The following is a 14,688-nucleotide window of genomic DNA, read 5'->3' on the forward strand; positions in this document are numbered from 1 at the left end:
GTCCAGGCGTTTCGTAACCTGGTCATAAAAAGAAACTAGATTGGTCAGGCACGATCTGCCTGCCATGAACCCATGCTGATTTCCCCTCAGCATAATTTGTCCTGCCAGGCTCTCATAAATGTGAGCCTTGATAATTTTTTCAAAGACTTTGCCAAGGATGGAGGTGAGACTGACTGGCCTATAGTTGCCCGGGTCCTACTTCCTCCCCTTTTTGAAAATGGGGACCACGGTGGCCCTTTTCCAGTCCTCCGGGACTTGGCCCGTCCACCACGAGCTTTCAAATATTCCCGCCAGTGACTCTGCAATGACGTCGGCCAGTGCCTTCAGCACCCTCGGATGGAGCTCATCCGGGCCTGCCAACTTAAAGGCATCCAGTTCTTCCAAATGACTCTGCACCATTTCAGGGTCTACGCATGGAAGTCTGGCGCCTTGCTGCTGCCTCTCTACAACCCCAGTGAGAGACTTGTCGTGCCCCTCACTTAAGAACACTGAGGCAAAGAACTCGTTGAGGAGTTCAGCCTTGTCCCCCCTGTCCGTCACCAATTGTTTCTGCCCATTTAGCAGTGGTCCTATTCCTCCCTGGGCCTTCCTTTTACTCCCTATATATCTAAAAAACAATTTCTTGTTGTCTTTTACTTGGGTTGCCATCCTCAGCTCCATGGTAGCTTTGGCCCATCTAACTGCCTCCCTACAAGCACGAGCAGAGGAGGTATATTCATCTTTGGTGATCTCTCCCTGTTTCCACTTTTTATGTGCTCCCCTTTTGGCCCTTAGGCTGCCCTGGATTTCTCTGGTCAGCCATGGAAGCCTCCTGGCCCCTTTCCCTCTTTTGCCTCGCTCGGGGATCGTCTTGCTTTGTGCCCGAAGGATCGTTTCCTTTAGGCACAGCCACCCTTCTTGGGCTTCCATCTCTTCAAATCTCCTACTCTGCAGTGCGTTCTTGACTAATCGCCTGAGTTCATTGAAATCAGCTTTCCTAAAGTCTAGCACTTTCACCCTACCTTATAACCTTGTATGTTCTGGTTATCCATAGAAACATCTATTCCCTCTGGGAATCCTGCTTACAACAACATCCTGTGACAATGAGTTTCACAGTCAAATTAAGTGCTGACTGAAAATACCAAGGTAACTAGGAATACCCCCACTTCCTTTCTCCATTCCTTTATCATATCCTATTTGGGACACATCCACATGGAAAAATCATGTGCCAGTCAGCTGTGCAGACAAACACTCCATGCTGCTCCATGCAGGAGGCTGCCTCCTAAAAACGTGCAGTTACATACATGTGGCACAATAAAAAGGCTAATTAGCCCTGCTGAGCAACAGTGGCAATGACGTACCACTTAGCCTTTTCTCATGCTCATCACACTGCTTGTGACACTATGAGAAGGTGGCTACACAGTTTATAATTTATATGGCAGCCCACAAGCAGCAGGACAGGATATTTGGAGGACGTTTTGCCTGGCATGGTAATTGTGCCATGATTTTAGATTGTAAAATCAAAGGCAGGGACTTTCTTATACTACATTTATGCAGAGTACATCTAAGGCAATGATTAAATGTACTGATTAAAGGGCTATTGTAATGCAAATATTTACATACTCACAGCTTTTACAGCAATCAAGAAGGCAAGCTCCAAGAATACCCACAAGATTGAGTCCCTCGGGTGAAACAGGGGGATAAACAGCACTTTTGTGGATCCCAAGTGGATTTGGTTAGGAGATTTTTGTTGATCTTCCATGAGGTCTAAGGCTATGGTAAGCACAACCAGAAGGAGATGTTTGGGGAACTTTATATAAGAAACTGAACATTAACTGCCTCCAGGGTTAGGGGGGTGGAAAATAGAGTTTCAAGGATTTAAATGTTGGACTTATGCAACTAAGTGCTTTGGTAGATCTAGACCTTCAGGTGTACAAAGCCTGTCAGGTTAGCCCCTAAAAACATTACCACTGCAATGATTTTTTCATTGAATTTAGTGGAACAGGTTTAAAATAAAAGAAAAAAGAAAAATAAATAGCCCTTCATCCCTGACAAATTAGACAAGGCCTTGAAGCAAACCCCAGAATTCAAATGGTATTGAATTTAACAAAAAGTGCAGATAAGCATCCCAGCTTTGCTCTTGGGCCTGAGGTAAAGGTTGAATTGGAAAAAGAAGGGAGATGTAATCTTCCAAGCTCTGTCCATGACAGATACACCAAAGTAAGTGGGTGCCCTCAGTAGACAGTGCACACCTGCAAGTGTTGTATTCATATATTTCATAGACATTAGGGCTGGAAGGGACCTCGGAAGATCATCGAGTCTAGCCCCCTTTCCCAGGGGCAGGAAGTCAGCAGGGGTCATTGGATCCCAGCAAGAAAAGCATCCAGGTTTCTCTGGAAGGCCTTCAAAGTGGGTGCTTGAACCACCTCCAGCAGCAGTCTATTCCAGACCTTGAGGGCTTGGACAGTAAAGAAGTTCTTCCTTGTGTCCAGCCTGAAACGGTCCTACAGGCGTTTGTGACAATTTGACCTTGTCATCCCTTGGGGCGCTCTGGTGAACAGATGTTCCCCCAGATCCTGGTGAGCACCCCAATAAACTTTTAGGCGGCCATCAGATCTCCCCTGAGCCCACACTTTTCCAGGCTGAAAAGTCCCATGGCTCTCAGCCTCTCATCATAAGGTCTGTTTTCTTGACCTCTGATCATGCACGTGGCTCTCCTTTGCACTCTCAAGCTTCTCCACATCCTTTTTGAATTGTGGAGCCCAAAACTGAACGCAGTACTCCAGTTGCAGCCTCACCAGAGCCGAGTACAATGGGAGAATGATGTCCTGGGATTTGCTTGAGAAGCATCTATGAATGCAAGCCAGTGTTTTGCTTGCTTTACTAGCTGCAGCATGACATTGAAGGCTCATGTTCATCTTGTGGTCAGTCATGAACCCCAAGTCCTTTTCGTCTGTAGTGCTAACCAGTGTAGCACTGCCGAGCCTATAAGCATGCTGCGGGTTTTTCTTCCCAAGGTGGAGAACCTTGCATTTTCAGTGTTGAACACCATCAGGTTCTCATCCGCCCATTTCCTGAGCCTGTCAAAGTCAGCCTGGATCACCCTCCTGTCCTCAGGTGTGGGCGTTTTACCCCAAAGTTTGGTGTTGTTGGTGAACTTGGCCAGTCCGCTTCTGATACCAATGTCCACATCATTAATGAAGATGTTGAATAGTGTTGGCCCAAGGACAGAGCCTTGAGGGACCCCACTGGTCACAGTGCACCACAACAATTGACTTCCATCAACCACCACCCTCTGGGTCCAACCACGAAGCCAATTCCCCAGCCAGCAGATCGTGGTGAAGCCAAGACCACAGTTGGCCAGTTTTGCTAAGAAGTGATCATGGGATACCAAATCAAAGGCTTTTTTAAAAGTCCAGATACACAACATCAATCTCTTCTCCCTTGTCCAGGTGAAAGGTCACCTGGTCATAAAAGGAAATAAGATTGGTCAAGCAAGACCTACCCGCAACAAACCAATGCTGGCTATCCCTCAGGAGGCTGCCATCGGCCAGTCTGTTAAGAATGGTCTCTTTGATAATCTTTTCTAAGACCTTCCCCAGGATAGAGGTCAGGCTGATGGGCCTGTAGTTACCCAGATCCACTTTCCTCCCTTTCTTGAAGATAGGCACCACATTGGCCTTCTTCCAGTCTTCGGGCACTTCACCAAAGCACCAGGAGTTTTCAAAGATCCTTGCCAGGGGCTGAGCTATGATGCTTGCCAGCTTCTTGAGTACTCTGGGGTGTAAACTGTCAGGGCCGGCTGACTTGAAGGTGTCCAGCCTCTCAAGGTGTTCCTTCACAAGGCCAGCACTGATGGAGGGTAAGGAATCACCCTCACCCAGGCGTTCCCATCCCATAATGGACAGAGGTGCCCCTTGGGACTGGTAAAAAAGCGATGCAAAGTACCCATTTAGCAAGTTGGCTCTCTCTTATATGCTTTCTCTGACCACGTTGCATGCGACTGCCCCTCAGACTCATAAAATCTACCATGCCCATCTTTCTCACCATGAAGTATTCATGCCTTACTGGGCTCTTTGGGTTTGTTTCCTACCTAACCAGGAAGCATATATATAGTGGTGCTCTCCCCAAACTCAAACATATATTGCACCAAGTGTGCTGCTGCTCTCACATTACATGTGTCTTCACAATATGAACCTTCCTCTTTTTGTTTTATTTACATGCTTTGATAAGCACTTAAAGAGTAAACAATATTGGCATTTAGGGTATAGAGTATCCCCACTGGCATTGGAGTTACCACCTCTGTGAAATGAATAGGATAGTTCACATCTCTACAGCATTTTTAGAATCCTCTGCAAAATCAAGCTTCCACTGCTGTTTCATTTATACTTGTCTAGCAGGCTTGTCTTTTGGAGCTTGGGATCAGTCCCAGGATTGAAATCTTGCTGTTTTGATTGGTGGAGCTGATCCCCCAATCAGGAGGCAGCAAGAGGAATGCAGTCACGCCCCTTTCCTGAGGGGAGGGGGAAAGAAGTCCCGTCCCCCCCCCCCCAATGGACCTGATGGAAGACTGCAACACTCAGGTCTGGAAGACTTCAGGGGTGGAGCCGTGGAGCACATAAAAGGAGCTGCATGCCCAGCATGAGGAGAACACATTCAGGAGAGAGAAGAGAGAAGAGCGGGGCTTAGAAGAGCTGAGGAGAGCTGCTCAGCAGGGTGAAGCAGTAGCCCAGAAGCACCTCTAAAGACTTCCATCAGCGGATGGTTCCAGCAGCTAGGTTCTTGGTGTGCAGCACGGCACATGGTGTCCAGACCCTGGGAGCTGCGTGAGGCGGCTCAGGTCTGCAACCTCTGGTGTGCACAGGACGGTGCATGGAGTAGGACCTTCGGAGCGCTTGGGCTCCTGAAAGGGGAGGTCCCACTGAGAGGGGCCCCCCCTAAAGTTATCAGCTTCTTTGTAGGGCTTGGGAAAAGCCCAAGGGCATTGGGGTTCCCCCTCGGGATTAAGTTTATCTTTGGGGTTTATCTGTTTCAGATCAGATTCTTACCTGTATATGAGAGCACTGGTATAAGGTTTTATGTCATTTACCCAGAGGGTATTGTTTATGTTACTGGTTTAGATATCTTATAAGTATATACATACTTTGTACATATGTTTATATCCATGTTCCTTTCCCTTGTGATATGTTAATGTAAATACATGTGTATATAGTTAAGTCCCCTGACTGTCCTGACCTGGTTCTATAGGGACGGAGGGAAACTGAGCGGTCTGCAGTTCCCACCCCACAGCATACCTGCCAGCTAGCAATCCCCTTCAATTGGAGAAGGGGAGTATATACCCAAGATACCTGGGCTACACTTGGTTCCTATTTTCAAAGCTCTTTTTGCAAACGTATCAATTAGAGATGTATAAAGGGAAAACTGAGACTCTGGAAAAGAAAAAGCTGCTGAAGGGAGGTGGCATTGCCACTATGCCATATCCCTCTGCATCAGCCAGGTACGAGGCTTGAATATAATACTCACAACAATGAATATGCACAAAATTATACATGTATATCATTTCTAGAAGCTGCAACTTCAATTTACTTAAATAATTTGCAGTTGTGAGTTCTACTGTGGGAGTTTAATTAAATATCATCTGGTCCTTGAATAAAGGTTCCACTACTAAATGAGGACAGTTTCTACTGAAACTATATAAGGAAAGGCACCACTATTTATACTATTGCTATTATTAGTGGTGGGTATTTCTCTAGATGGCATATGGAAATATCAGTGTCTACACCCATGATAATCTGTGCAAATACTGACACATTTATCTTATTGAAGTTGCATTATAATATTTGATTCTAAGGCCCAGCATCAGTTTTTCAAAACTGGGTTTCATCTTGCATGGTCTCAGGATGTCAAAAGTATGTTCAGTGCAGCTAGAATTTATCTTCCTACACATCATTTTTCTGATTTGTCTGAAGTTGCTTCACTATCTTCAAGTGACAAGAAGGTCTTCAGCATGTCCCACATCTTTCTAAAAAAAAGAAAAAAAACAAGGAAAGCACAGAATAAACATATACGAAGAATACAGTCAGTGAGTAAAAAGCCTACGTATGTCAGATCACACTTCCGGGTGTTGCGTAGCAAACCCCCAGACAGCTCTTCCATTATCAGCAATATAAGAGAACAAAGTTGGAAGCACCATTAGTGCTTGATCCCTGCTTTCTCTGCTGGAGGCAAAATGTTTGGAACATTGCTTTTCATTATTCCATGTAAATCTCTTGCTCAAGGCACAGATCACAGTAAGATTTCTTACAGCATGTGCCTTTGAAGAAAAATTAACTGGGCCTCAATAATGGCTTCCATTAATGGTTCCAAGCTTGTACAGTCTTTATAATGTTAAATGTGGATAGCTTTACATGCTGGCACTATCTTCTCCACCATACTGCTTTCCTATCCAATAAGCAGCAAGTCAAAGATCAGGTGTTAATGACACCAGTAACCTCATTAACCTACATTGGCTCTGAGAACTTGATGGTAAATGCAATTTTCAACACCCTTCAGATTCACTCATGTTTTTCAATGGATTTACTTCAGCTAGTCCTGTCATTCTTTCATGGCCGCGTTCCACAAAAATATGAAGAATACATTTTACTAACATCATCACAAGGAGCTAATTCTGATGGGAATTTTACCACTGGTCCCCTTAACGCATACTTGGTCATTCCATCAAAAAAACCCAAATAAACAAAATAGATTTGTCCATTTATAATGAAGCAACACAGGTCGAGGTTAGAATCTTTGCAATTAATCAACAGAACAAACAAACTGAATGTACATTTATGAAACAGCAAATAAATCTGAGGAAATCACAACATGCTTGCAGGAAACGAGGTAAAATTTAGCTAAAGAAAGTTATGGCTGCAAATTATTTACTTTGTTCTAGACACAGACTACATGTTTTGCCCCTTGTTCCCTGGACAATCTCACAGCACCTGGAGAAAGCTGCTGCTGTAGAGATTAAATATGTATTAATCTAGGCCTTTCCTATAATTAAATGTCATCTGAATTATCGTGTGTGCATTAAGGGCAAAGGATGATACAGTTCTGACTTCAAACAATTAGATGATCTCTTTCAGTTCTGCTTCAGGACAGGATTTGATTCAGAAATCTTCTGCTACTGCTAATGTTTTAGTCCTCCTGATCTGTCTTGAAGACAGAGAATAACGTCAGCTCCAGAAACGTGAATCACAATATTAGGAGGGCAAAACTGTGGAGATCAGTTTTATAAAATGCCTTATTATGCAAATATCCCAAGGCACCATATATTTGTAAAGGGTTTATATGTGAGCACTGCTGGCAGCAAAATTTAAGAGTCTTTATGTTACATCTTAAAAGTATTTAGTGAGAGCACTTCCTTCAGTATCTCCGAGCTAATTACTTTTAATAATTAACAGCATGCAAATGAGACTAATTAACCTTGTATTCAAAGTATATCTATTACTAATTCCCTTAATATTTTATTTCTAATATCCTGTCATCTGACCGAGAGCTTCATTTGAATAGTGCTAATACAATAATACCAAATTTTTACTTCTTATTTGAACCAGCTTCTATTAGCTCTTCAAATACAGTGCCATTCCATTTTCCTACAAGTTTGTTTTGCTGTATGTCATCGATTTTTGTTTATGAATCTCCATTCCTGATCTGTGGGGCATGCAATTCTAATCTAAAATGATATTCTGCCTCATAGAGCAAGGAGAAATTTCAGAAACTTAAAATATTCACACTTTCATAAGTCCCAACCTGCCAACTCACCAGGCCTGAGTTATCACAAGAACTAATCTAATTGCCCCTTGGACCCCCTCATTGGCCTAGGACCATCACCATTCTCTCAGACAAGAATCCTGAGATTCTCCCATTCTCAGACAGGGAATTGGACTGTGGTCAGTGGGTGCTTACTTCAGCTGGCCTGATATATATTGTGCTGCTTATTTCAAACCAGAGCATTTCTGAAAAACAAAGAGATCCTAAAATAACAAATCAGATTATATGAATGTCAGGCTCACCAGCTGGAGGATCGTGGTAGGTCAGAGCTTTCTAAAAAACCTCACAAGAACCCTACGGCATAAGTGACAGTCTCTTCTTTGAACTCAAAAACAGGTTTCCCCTCCCAATCAGTTACAGGGGGAGTCACAGTAAATCTTGCACAGTCCCCTGGTCGCCACACATGCACATACACACACGTGAAAGCAAAGCATCCTTTTGTAAATGGCTAGACCCCTTGATCTTTCCATTACCAGATCTGTCAAGGCAGTCTTGAAAAGCTGAGCTAGAGTCTGTAAGTATGGCATTGTCTGGAAATTACTCTCCCACTATTTCTTGGGAGCCTGCTTAACTAGACCTAGTGTCTTGTTTTCCTGCCTATTTTTCCAGTTTCTTCCTGTTAAACTAGATTAATGTACTCACACAGGAAAGTGTAAAAACCCTATATTTAAGTAACATCACTTTACTGGCCAAGTCACATTCACTGTTCATTAAATTATGAACATATTAGTATTTGTATATTATCATTCAACAACTCCAGATCTTCCACATGAAGTGTATATGTAATGTGGTCCTCCAAAACCAAAAATCCATTGTTATCGCTGGTGTCACATTGTGACAATCCACAAAGGAAACAAAGCAGTAAATTAATAGGAACTGAACTGCAACATTTTCAAAACCTTCTGCTTCAATTTAAAGGGGAATTTTAAATCTTTTCCTCTGTCAAGATGTGACTTCACAATTCTCTTTTTGATATAGTTGATGACTTCAGTGAAATACCTAAAGCAGAGCAGTGCATTTTCATAGTTTCATAGTAGGTAGGGTTGGGAAGGACCTGAGCACTTCAAGTCCGATCCCCTGCCATGGCAGGAAAGAGTACTGCGGTCAAACGACCCCAGCAAGGTGTTCACCCAGCCTCCTCTTAAAGACCCCCAGGGTAGGAGCCAGCACCACTTCTCTTGGAAGTTGGTTCCAGGTCCTAGCCGCCCTGACTGTGAAGTAGTGCCTCTTGATGTCTAGTCTGAATCTACCCTCTGCCAGCTTCTGACCGTTATTTCTAGTCACTCCTGGTAGTGCTCAGGGGAACAGGGACTCCCCCAATGCCTGCTGGTCCCCCGGACTAGTTTGTAACAGGCCACTAGATCCCCCCCTCAGCCTTCTCTTGTGGAGGCTGAACAGGTTCAGGTCCCTTAGCCTCTCCTAGTACAGCCTGCCCTGCTGCGCCCTGATCATGCAAGTGGCCCTCCTCTGGACCCTCTCCACGTTGTCCACACCCCTCCTGATGTGCGGCGCCCAGAACTGGACGCAGTACTCCAACTGCGGCCTGACCAGTGCCGTGTAGAGGGGGAGGATCACCTCCTTGGACCTGCTTGAGATGCATCTGTGAATGCATGACAAGGTGTGGTTGGCCTACCTGACCGCATCCCCACACTGTCAGCCCATGTTCATTTTGGCATCAATAATGACCCCAAGATCCTTGTCTGCCTCTGCACTGACAAGAAGGGAGTTCCCCAGCCAGTAAGTATGCTGCTGTTTCTTCCTCCGCAGGTGCAGTACCTTGCACTTGTCAGTGTAGAAACTCATCCTGTTCTTATCCGCCCACCCCTGTAGCCTGTCTAGGTCTGATTACAGCCTATTCCTCCCTTCTAGCATGCCCACTTCCCCCCACAACTTAGTGTCTTCTGCAAATTTGAACAGGGTGCTTTTTACCCCCTCATTTTATATGTTTCTAATGCAAATTTAAAAGTTAGCAACTCAAGGGTGGAAGACAAAACTCCCTTACCTGTGTGCATTGGGAGGATAATTAGAAGGAAATAGTATTGCAGCAGCCTGTATTAATTTGTCATTCCAGATTGAGTCTATAGATCTAGATTCAGATTTTCACCCATCTCACATTTTCAGGTATGCATTTGGGAATGTTGTACATGGCTTGTGTACATACAGACATGTTGTTATCTGTAGAGACTGGATCCAGGATTTTGAGTACTAAAAGCACAGTTACCTGCTATCATAACATCTCTATTAGCTATGATAAATTGTATAGTTTTATAATACTGCGGGACCTCTACTATAAAGAGATATTATCTAAGACATAAAAGTTTATCTACACTTCAATGACCCTGCAGCTAGTCGCTCCCAAACATGTGCTGGCCACCCACCCTTGATGACATGTTCCACACCTAGAAATACAGCAGTGTGGCTACTCAGGGTTAACCCTTTGTGGCTACTGTCAAGACCTCAGGGTGCCTATACATGTGCTGCTTTGTATTCTGCTTAGAACACGTCAGAGCAGACTCAATTAATTGATTTTGCATCTGCTCCACATGCTAATTAGAATACTGCAGCATGGCCTCATCGACATGTGTACAAGCCCACACAGGTTTAAAAATGGCTGCTGGGGCACTTTATTCAAACCTCACTGAATGAAGTTTAGATAAAGCGCCCTGCGGCCATTTTAAAATCTGTGAGGGATTAATACATGTGATGGTAAGGTGTTTTAATTAAATTGGAATGGCTCTCCAGGAACTGCTCTAATTAAAATTCCCCCATCCCACCCCTGTGCACATGTATAGGCAGCCTAAGTTTCTGGCATGCTTCAGGGAGCAGCTACTGGAGACAAATCCAAAGCTCAAGGGCAGAACTGCTAGTTTTGGAGCATACCTGTGGGAACAGGTGAATAGTGTGTGCTAGGGGTCAACCCATGCTGCTGCCCAGGCATAGACAAGAACCAAAATTCAGTGAAGTCTATTTAAAAGTTACTGGACTAGGCCTTATACCAACATATGACAAATATCTCTAACTGGTATGTGGAAATACTTGATAAAAAAAACAAAAAAATGGGGCTCTTGCAGGGAGATGGCAGGTTAAGAAGTGTAATTTGGTCTGCAGAACAGTTGATTTGTCTGCAGGCAACAGTTATTTGCTTAGATAAATTATGCATATGCAAATATGTGTATGCAATTGCAGGTGCATAGCCTAGCTAAAATAAAGGCCCAAATTCTATTACTGAACTGGGCACTTACACCATTTATAAAGTTGGGTGTTTGCTTTTTTGAGAGGTTTTGGGGTTTTTCCTTTTTTTTTTCCCCAAAGTACACCATTAACCTCTTTCTGTGATTGTTACATTTTTCTGCAATTTTGTGTGGCATAAAGATAACGCATAACCAGTAGTCAACTCCACACATTTACATATCTATGCTAACTTAAATACAGATGTTTGACACAGCAGTACGTGATTAGGTAAAAACTACATTGCTAGACATTGTTCTGTGTGGTACACTTCTAGTCCTTCAGCATGGCTCCTTGTCGCTATAATAATGCAAATAATAATAAACCAAGTCTTGGGCTAAATCTCTGCATGTATGAAAACCACAGCAATAATATATTTCCTATTTACCTCTGGAACCAGCATGGATGTCAAGAATATGATCTGTATAATTCAGATTTAGCTACACATAGTGTATTTTTCTTTTTGTGTTTTCATACTAGCAAGATATTAGCAGGAGAATATTTTTATTAGCAGGAGAATAAGGAAGATACCCAAGACCCCTGCTACACATTACATATATTTTGCAATTAGCTGGTCAATTGTGCAATACATTTAGACTGGTCACACACGCAAAGTAAAACCAGCCACAAGCACAAAGTAATTATCATACAATTAACTAGTTAATCATGCAATAAATTTAGACCATCCTGTGGCAGGACTAACCTTGCCAGGCAGTAGTAACACTCAGCAACCACTTAGTCTGCCTCCACTCAAGCTCTTCCAAACCAGCAGCCTGCATCTCACCTGCCTCACCTTGATGGAATAACCAATTATGTGGGACGCATCCTGGGTCTTAGAGTGGGGTTTTCTTTTGGGTCACTTGGCTCTATCTTTTCTATACTTGTGTAGGCCCTGACCCTCTAACATCCTTCCCAGCCTACTTGCTCTAGCTGCTGCCTTCAGCCAAAAGCCTACTTATTCTGTCCTTACCTCCTTGGTAGGAACAGCACAACAAGGAAGTAATCCCCATGGTCAGGGCTCTGGGCCCTCCTGGTCTGTGAGTTTTGAAGGATTGAAGTCTCCTTCTCTCTCTCTCACCTACAAAGGGTTAATCTTGCAGGGCACTTTAAGGTGCCTGCAATGTGGCCTCCACCTCCCCTCACAGCCGCTCTCAGTCTTTCAGCTGAACAGAAAAGAAATGCTAGCCAGTGCTTCAAACTAAAATACCGCCCCTCTGGACACTCTCCAAGAAAACCAATATGCATTTAAAGCCTTTCTGGGTCCTATAGCATAAGCAAAAAGAAGAAAGCAACCCGCCCACCCCCATTCCCCAAAAAAACCCTCTCTGCATCCCTGCCAGCTGCCTGCCCTTGGGCCGCAATCACTTTAGCATTCAGCCACTCCCTGGGCAGAGCTACTGGCCATTGCAGGAGCCACTGCTTGCCACCCAGGGTTTCTCTCTGGAGGCCCTCGTAGCTCTCCTTTTCCTTTCTTGAGCTCCCTTTTCTCTGGGCAAATATCCTGCTCTTAAAGGGCCCTTGCTGGTCCTACTAGCCTCATAGCCTTCCCCCAGTCACAGGGCAAGGGTTCCCTGTTACATAGCCACATGTGCAAAGTAATTATCACATAATAAAAATGATTCTTCAGCTATAAAAAGAACCAACCAGCTATAAAGTTAGTGCTTGAATAGCTCTATAGCTGGTTTCTATTCAGCTTTAATTTGAACATGTAGCAAGGCCCTCAAGACTATAAAACTTTCTGCCCTGGCAAGCAGTTCAGATCCAGCCAATGTCAGCTGTAACTGAAAGTTTCTAGACTAGTAACTTTACAATCACTTAAAAATACCTTGAAGATGAACACCATTTAGGTAAACCTAGAATCTCACAGAAAATAAATTGAAATTAGTTTGGTTGTCGCAGTCCAATTCTCAGCATAGAGAAGTCCACGTCACAAGAAGTCATCACAGCTAGTACAAGTCTGCAGTCTCAGAACAGGCCAAGGACTGAATGGATATAGCGAACAGAAGCAAATATCACCTGATGTTGCATTTGTGCTGCCAGAAAAAAATGTTATGGTAGTACAGATGATGAACAAATACACATCCTTATCTTTTGTTGCATCACATCAGTAGCACATCAAAAATAGTGCTACTTTATTGTAGTGGATGTCTATTTGCTCCATGGCAGAAGAGAACAGGCAGCCTAGACTGCCTACCCTCCCCAGCTGCCCCAGGCAGTGCTCCAGGGCTTGGAAGGGCCCAATCCTATGTACCCCAAGAATTCCCACGCAGCACCAGGCTCCTCAAGCCCTGGCAGCACCTGCCCAACTTTCTCTACTTACAGAGATGCACCCTGGGGAAACTTGGAGCATCTCTCCATAGGTGAGGAAAGTCAGGGTTTCCTGCTTATGGAGACCCAGCCTGAGAAACAGTGAAAGCCCATGCAGGTCCCAGCATGGAGGCATGGGATCTAGGAAATCCTCAGTGCCTCCATACCTGCGTGACCTGTGTGACCCTGTGCCTCCATGTTGGATTCTGTGCCAACCCATTATTCACAGGAAGCATGGGTCAGTGTGGGTCTCAGCAAGGAGGTGTAGGGTGGCATGGAACCCAGTGTGGAGGCATGAAACACTGGGAATGCCCCAGGTTCCACACCACCCCATACCTCCTTGCCTGGACCCATGTTGGCACATGTCCCAGCATGGTTCCTGGAATGGAGAATTGGGATGCGGGACATTCCCCGAGTCCTGCTGCTCTGAGCCTCTGCACCACCCCACACTGACCTATGCCTCCATGTGCGGTACAGGCCAGCATGGGACCCAGGTCCCAGCAAGGAGGTGCACAGCAGTGAGGAATGAGGGGAAGGGGACGCAAGGGGAACATTTATCCGATTGACCCCTGCCTGATGCAGGACAATAAGCAACGCATGCCTCATTCCATAACGTGGATCAGCTGTGGAGACTTCATTTGGCCACATCTATTTTTACCCAGAGAAAAACCCTGTACTACTTTCATATGCTCAGAGGTCAATCCGCCAAGTCAAGTCTGAAGCACGCTGGGAGAGTAGTTTAGGAAAATTTGTAAATGCTGTACTATATCTGTTCTAATTGGTCAGCTACAATGATTGTGAGTGTCAGTCAAACACCTCCCATAAGCACTGTTCATATTTTGGTTTTCTTGGTTAACTGTAGGATTCAGAGCTCAACTGAAATCGAGTCCATGCTTTAAATTTGAGCAAAGCACTTTAAGATACGTTGGCTCCTATTATGCATGTTGTACTGAGGTGCACTTAAATCTAGCAGCTATGAAAAACTGATCATATATGGGTCTGAAATATTATTGTGACGGGGCTTCCCTTGTTCTTTAACATTTAAAGAAAAAAGCAACAACTGTCTTGTTTTATTCAAACTTACTGTTGACTTTCTTGGGAGATCTTCTGTTTATTTAAGGTATCTGTTATGCTGTATTCAACATCCTACAAATAGAAAGAAAGCAACTATATATAAACACACAGGGAAATATAAACATATTTTTTCAGTACAGTAGTTTAGAAAAAAAGCCCAAGTGATATCAGATAATTTTGGTAAGTCATTTGTAATACTGAGAGCCTTTTAACCCCATTAACCTCCACTATAAATTAAGGTCAAGGGGTTTCTCAGCTGTGTATTCAACATTTAAATTTCAGCAG

The 14,688-nt window shown here is 44.0% G+C and overlaps 1 protein-coding gene across 1 annotated transcript in view; it reads right to left on the reverse strand.

Annotated features, from left to right (window-relative positions):
- Window positions 1–1,955: 1,955 nt before the first annotated feature.
- Window positions 1,956–14,688, reverse strand: part of PDE10A (phosphodiesterase 10A) — a 355,946-nt gene continuing 343,213 nt past the window's right edge. Inside the window, exons 29-30 of the mRNA XM_059714794.1 lie at window positions 14,414–14,475; window positions 1,956–6,001 (exon numbers count right to left, since the gene is read on the reverse strand). Coding sequence (XP_059570777.1) covers window positions 5,926–6,001; window positions 14,414–14,475 — 138 coding nt within the window. The 3' untranslated portion in view covers window positions 1,956–5,925. The remainder of the gene's footprint in view (window positions 6,002–14,413; window positions 14,476–14,688) is intronic.

Source organism: Alligator mississippiensis, chromosome 1 (genome assembly GCF_030867095.1).
Source record: "Alligator mississippiensis isolate rAllMis1 chromosome 1, rAllMis1, whole genome shotgun sequence".
Taxonomy (NCBI): Eukaryota; Metazoa; Chordata; order Crocodylia; family Alligatoridae; genus Alligator; species Alligator mississippiensis.